We start from the raw sequence: 6733 nt of genomic DNA, 5'->3' as shown, positions 1-6733 counted from the left end.
AAAAACGCAATAACGTCGGTGTAATAAACTGTATTTTTATCATTCACAGACACATACACGCAAACATCTATCGGGGAGCACTTCACAAACGCTGTCAAATGCGTCTAGTCTGGGGAACAAAAGCATTTGCCAGGTGGCTGTTTGTTAGCTGCTCTGTGCCAAATAGATTTTGGCGAAAAAGAATCTACACCAGAAATACGGAATATATTTATCTAATGTTTCATATTCAGGAGTGCATTCATGTGTTGGCACAAAATGACACGCACATCCCCTCACCTTACGAGCTTTCCTCTGTTATTGGCCACTTTGTTTTTGTCATCCAGCTGGCCCTGTGAGACACTTTCCCGAAAGTGCTTGAAGGCACCATCACAACAGCTGAGTCGTTGACCAGATCACGTGATGACGTCACATCATGCAAACAACGTCAGCTTATTTGCACACTGCATTGTACTTATTGAATTATTTAAGCGTAATAAGACAACAGATAACTCCGACAGGAATTATGTTCTGGAGCAGAAAAATCCAGAGAGCATTAAAATGTCTGCGTTCACATTTGGTCTGTGGAAATGCTTTGAATTATTTTACCATTCCAGACTCATAAGTGGCAGATCTACCCTGAAGCCTAATATAGCTGTATGATACATTGCACTTTCATTGACAAACAGGTCTAATTGTACTGTACCACGCCCCCTGATGGCCCCCTACAATAATGTTAATTGTTCATAAGTCACTACAAGGGGTTTCTTCGGGGGCTTCAGCCTCAGTTTTAGTTCGGAGTTTGGGGACTAGACGGAATTAAATAAGAGGAAACAAATGATAAATGTCATTATATTTATTTATTTATTTTTATTGTGGTTTGACCTCAACAGCAGTACTGTCGCATAATGATTCAATATGTAGCAGGTCGAAAAACAAAACAACGGGTACATATATGTAAGCAGAAGTCAAAAACAGCAAAAATATAAAGCATTTAGCTTAATGAACATATTCATGCTTACTAGTACACTAGAATACCAGAAATTACCATACTACTACTACACACAGAACAAGTTATAAGATAAATGGTAGTAGATACTAAATGCTTGCCCAGAAGTGCCTTTTTTTTTTCCTTTACCATGCACATTCCCCATTTTTCATGTTGTGATAAAGTAAAATTAGCCTCTGCAGCTCTGCAGGGTTAGGGTGCATGTGAAAATTACATCAAAGAATGACTTTAGCATGTAAATAGTTCTATATATTTCTGCATGTTTCAGTGAGTCACAGTGCTCATTCAAAACAGATCACAAGCTGGATTGTATTACTGGAGTAAATCAAAGAAAGTTCAATGAATTCAGCAATTGTACTTTGTTGCTCATCATTATGAGGCTGATAACTCCTCACAAACTGCAGATCTCTCTCTCTCTCTTTGCAGCTGTTCAATAAAAAAGACTGATTACATTTTGGAAAAAAGCTTGTTGTTTAAAGCAATTTTGCATATTGTGCACATATTTTGTGGCTTCTGCTTTGACACCCGTGAAATTAAACCGCTATGTTACTGACAACAAGCAAGAAATTACATAACAAGCAGCAGCCTCGAAAAAGTGTGCAGTTGTGTAACTTTGGTTTTAAAAATAGTTACCATTAACCAGAGGCACCACACACTTAACACATCACTCATCCCAATCGTATGGTCTGCCGTTGTTCAGTAAAAGCTGAAAGTGCTCATGTTGATGGTCTATATGAGTCGTGCATTAAGGAAATAACTTCAAAACAATTGAAGAATGTGTCACTACATTTATCTATATCAGTTATTGCCTAACACCAGAAGCATGGGAAGACTGAATGTTTCAGTATTTCAGTAATTTTAAATGTTTAACCTGTGAATTTGCAGCAGGCACACTTCATTTTTCCCAAATCTAGCATTTTATACTTCTACAATCAAATTTCTATCACATTATTACTGTGATTTCCGAGGCCCCAAATGACAACAGAATACAAATTCAATGAATGAATGAGTGAAGAGCTGCATTCAGTCATCCAAAATATTTTGATCATAAAATGAATGAACGTGTATGCCAAACTCGAGCCACACTAAATTCTATATTTGTAACCACGTTGAAGCATGACAGGTTTGTCTGTGTCAGAGATGCAGTCAGAGATTAAATGATTTTATCACAGACCCAGCTTCGCCGTGCTGTCTGGACTGACTTAGACTTAGACTCAGACTTAGACTTTACTTTACTGATCCGAATTGGGAGATTCTTTTGTTGCAGCAGGAGGAGAAACATACACGTAAACATAAAATAACATAAAATATATACCATAAAGAAGAATAAGGATGACAAAATAATGTTCTTAAAAAATATGACTATAAACAAAGAATAGCAGAAATTCTTATAAAAATAACTCAGTAAAACTGATTCGTGATGAGAGGAGTTGCAATTTCATGGCTGTACAATAATACATGCTGTGTATTAATCTATATGATTATTTATTTCACAATGCCTTATTTAATATTGCAAGGAAGGAAGGAGTGAAGGATCGCACGAAACAATGAACACTGTGAATTATCCAATAATAAAAACGACTAATCAGGAAAGATTTGCCTGAGGAGCGTGCAGGTCTACAGGTTGCGGAGGAAGTCTTCCCCAAAGTCTATCATTTGTCTCAGTGCGCACAGTATCAGCGCATCAGTGTCACCATTTGTTTTGATTTCTGACTCGTAGTTCTTCACAAGAAAGATGCAGTTCACAGGAATGCCCAGCTCCACGCTGAATTTATCAACCTAAGGTTTAAAATAACAGCATTTTAGTAGATCAGACATATAAATCCAACAATGCTTTAAAAAAAAAAATCGCCACTTACCAGTTCCTTCAGGTACTTGCTCCTATAGACATTTTTTACGTCTTGTCGTGCCTTACGACAGGCTTTATCAACTTTGGTGATAATAGCCAGTTGAGGGATCCCTGCCAATACAGAAGCCTAGTCAGTATTTAAAGCTTTTTTGTTTTTTGTTTTTGTTTTTTTTGCTGGTATTCTGATTCATAAAACCCAATGTAATACACACAGAGTATAACCACTGTGATTTTTGCTCTTACCCATGTCACTGGCTGTTCGTCTGATGTCTTTCATCTTGTTCTTTATTTCATCACTTAAAATAGACAGTGTGTCAGCAGGAACGACAGAAACCAGAACGTGAACTTTCTCATTCAGGGTGGGACAGGGGTCGTAACCTAGATCACTCTCCGTCAATGGGTGTGCAGGAAGGAACTGGAAGAAAGCGAAATACAGTCAAATAAATGTTTTGTTTTGTTTTTTATTTATTAACAATGCAGCATGTTTTTACATAAAAATGTGTTTAATCCAAAATAGTAGACAAACAAAGAACTTAAAGGTGCCCTGGATTGTACCTCATAACTTTCTTTCACATGTCCCCTCAGGGCCAGTTTGACATCATCTTTGTGAACGCCATTGTTACTCAACCCTTCAAGGCCCATGATGTCATTGAAAACAAAAGAATAAAACCCTTCTGGATCGTTGCAGAGTCTGTAAGTTGTGTACTGTAAGGCAGAAAGTGCAACCTCAGTGGAGGTGCAGCCACCTCCACTGAGGTTGCAATACATTTCAAACAGCATGAAATTCTTAAATAACTGGAGAGGATTTTTGCTTAGAATCACCACTATCAAAAAAATTTTCATACCCTTCTGGTGAAGCTGCTCCCAGAGGTTGCATCTGTCAAAGCTCGACCGGTAATTCTGCCTTGTAAAACACTGTCAACAGAGTTGATGAAACTGGACTTGCCAGCACCAGCTGGTCCATTAAGCAGAATTCTGAGATGTTGGGTTTCATTGTTTCGAGGTTGGTAAGATTTTGCATATTTGAGATTTTCCTTGTTGTCCCTGTTTATTGAAGACAAAAACATTAGACGAAGTTACCGTAATGTTTTTATTATTGAATGCACAGCAGCCACATTGCTGCTCTGTTGTCACACACACACACACCAAGCAGACATAACTTTATGTTTACTCACTTCGGCATAGCCCTCCATGGCTGGCTAAAAAGCGCTGAAAAGAAAAGTACACGCATTGACAGACATTAAGGCAAAGATGTATTTCTAAATAACTTCATTAACATGATGCATTATTTTCTGGGGGGAAAATGGAATAATGTAATATTTTGAACATCTTAAATGAAGGTGTAGGTGTGACAAAAAGCTCAGGACTTACCTCCCATAGCTGTAAAGTAAGACATTTACAGGTGAGTGAGCATGAATTCACCAAAACCCTGCTGCACAGTTTGTTTTCATTATTCTGATTATTTAATCTTTTATTAATCTTTGATTTCTATGAATTCTTTTTTTTTTTCTTCTTTTTTTTTACCTTACAGGGTTCAAACATTTATCTACATAAAAGCACGTTTGGTGGGGAAATGTCTGGTGGAACTGATAGCATCTCGCAGTCATCTGAAACATGACAAGGGCCAAAAATGTTGGTAATCACTGTTTTAATCTGTAACAACAAAATATAAAGACAAGTAGAGTAAAAAAGTACAGTATTTCTCTCTAAAGTTAACTGAAGCATAGAGCAGCATAAAACTGAAATACTCAAGTAAAGTTGGCATGAGGTTGGATATTGGAGGGATATTCACTTGCAGCTTCCACGTCTTGTTGTCTCAAAATCCACATCAAATATTATTACTACACTGGACAAATAAGACACGCCCCATCATGGTGTATTTACAAGCTTCTCCTATTTTCTAATAATATTTTCAGCTCAGGTTTTGAGTATTCACTGCCTTCTGTTGTTATCTTCGGTCTTTGTGTTTGTCTTTGTGCACCACACTTAATGCCAGAGCTAGCACTTCCTCCCCCATCGCATCCTTCTCCCAGAAGCAGTCAGCATCGGGAAAGCAGTGAGAAGATGACACTTCATTTTTTACTGTATTACCAGTGGTACAACTGATGATCCAACCATGAAAGTTTCTTTGTCTTTTCTCCAATTCATAAAACCAAATAGTGTTTTTTATCATTATTGTTCAAATATGACAGTCATGTCAAAGCATCCAGCAAATGTCATTTTGGCTTCACAATCACAATAGTATATACTGCCAAATCTGAGGAGAGATATGATAGAGAGTCCTTACCTTTACTTGTGTGATTGTTCTGGGAAGGGTGGCACTGCAATGTTGACAGTGAGAGACAGTGAGACAGTGAGTGTGTGTTTTTAATACATGCATGCTCCTGCTTTCACTTTCTTTTTTAAGCCAACCATGTGACTTACAAGAAGCCATGCTTTTCTTGACCACAGGGGTCCATTTCAATGCTTATTGTTGACTAACTGGCACGTAAAGAGTTTGGGGGAAAATTCTGGATTAAAATGTAAGAAACAGTAGCTCAACTAATAATAGCTTCCTAACAGTCTCCAATTTGGAGAAATGTCACGTCTGCCTCAGTTTATTCTTGTTCTTTCTGCCTCTCTGTCCCTCTTCTCAGCCACTTCCATTTCATTGCCATTTCCTTACCTTCCCGCTCAGACCCGCTAGCTTCCTGCATGCACCCCAGTCTGCACACCGCGGGATCATTAGCCTCCAGTCTGCCTCCCAGTCGGCTCAGTTCCCAAGTGCTGCCATGTTGGAAGGTATTTGGTTTGTGCTTTTACTGTATTAGTTTCATCTCATTTTGTAGAAGTCTTTAAATGTACCAGCTTATCTTTTAGCTTCCTCGATTTTAATCATTTGGTCCCACGGGCAGGGTGTGGCTGACTTTGGCCACCTGTTTCCTGCCTTCTTCCCTCACTTGCATGAGGTGAATATTCATTTTGTTTCCTGTCAATCATATGATTTTGGTTTTTTTTGTTCTTCTCTGACACAATTTAGTTAAGGGCATATTGGAATTGAGGATGCTGATGCTGTGTGACCAAACGTCCCAGAGGAGCTATTACCATAAAACGTAAGAACCAAGTTTAACCAAGTTTTGGTTCCCATACGATGAATCCTGGACTTGGGTGATCTTGTCTTTTCCTCTTATGCTACCACGAGGTTGATGCCACGACATATGTTTTGTGAACTTTCTGGGCAACTATTGGACAGATTGCCATGAAATTTGTGACAAACGTCCAGGGCCCTTAGAAGATTAAACCTGATCTGCTGACCTTTCATTTGCACCATCATCAGGCAAAAATGTCTGTTTGGCCAATACTTTAGTTTAGGACCAGACACCTGCAAAACTAATGATATTTCCATCAGCCACAGCTGTACTTAGTGTCAAGTGCTGTTAGCAAATGTTAGTATGGTAACACACTAAACAAAGATGGTGAACATGGTAAAGTTTATACCTGCCAAACATTAGCATTAGCATTTTCTCTGTGATCAGGTTAGCATGCTAATGTGAGCATTTAGCTCCAAGCACCGCCGTGTCAAATTAAAGCCTCACAGGAATGCACTCTCATTCTTGTTTATCCTTTTCTAAGAGAGGATAAAACTAACACTTTCTCATCCCACGTCATCAAATACTGACGCAGCTTAGTCATGCTCCTTGGCATGTCCAATGTGTGCACAAGGTACCCTTTAGCATCTGTGTGCAACATGCAAAAGTTCAGCCAAAAAACCTTTCTGACACGTTTTTGGTTAATGTTGTGAAGCTGTTACGGTTTGGTTATGTGTTGGTACCTGAACTGCTTTGTTAGGTTTAGGAAAATGTTAACGTCTGGTTTCACTTTTAAGATAGCTGACTTGACAGAGCGACAGTGCAAATTCG

At 38.6% G+C, this 6733-nt stretch overlaps 1 protein-coding gene across 2 annotated transcripts; it reads right to left on the bottom strand.

Moving 5' to 3' along the window:
• Positions 1–819: 819 nt before the first annotated feature.
• LOC143334579 (interferon-induced protein 44-like) lies at positions 820–6673 on the bottom strand. 2 transcript variants are annotated; one of them, XM_076753429.1, is made up of 8 exons: positions 5500–6673; positions 4206–5155; positions 4010–4043; positions 3680–3878; positions 3390–3539; positions 3078–3249; positions 2845–2945; positions 820–2764 (listed from the first exon to the last, which is right to left on the bottom strand). In XM_076753429.1, exons 2-8 carry the CDS (start codon positions 4228–4230, stop codon positions 2603–2605), a joined length of 843 nt encoding a protein of 280 aa, XP_076609544.1. In that variant the 5' UTR covers positions 4231–5155; positions 5500–6673; the 3' UTR covers positions 820–2602. The 2 variants fall into 2 exon arrangements, with proteins under 2 accessions (XP_076609544.1, XP_076609545.1); XM_076753430.1 differs by lacking the exon at positions 3390–3539 and having other exon boundaries at positions 826–2764; positions 4206–6673.
• Between the last annotated feature and the right edge of the window lie 60 nt (positions 6674–6733).

Source organism: Chaetodon auriga, chromosome 16 (assembly GCF_051107435.1).
Source record: "Chaetodon auriga isolate fChaAug3 chromosome 16, fChaAug3.hap1, whole genome shotgun sequence".
Lineage (NCBI taxonomy): Eukaryota > Metazoa > Chordata > Actinopteri > Chaetodontiformes > Chaetodontidae > Chaetodon > Chaetodon auriga.
This window is presented reverse-complemented; position numbering and strand designations above follow the sequence as displayed.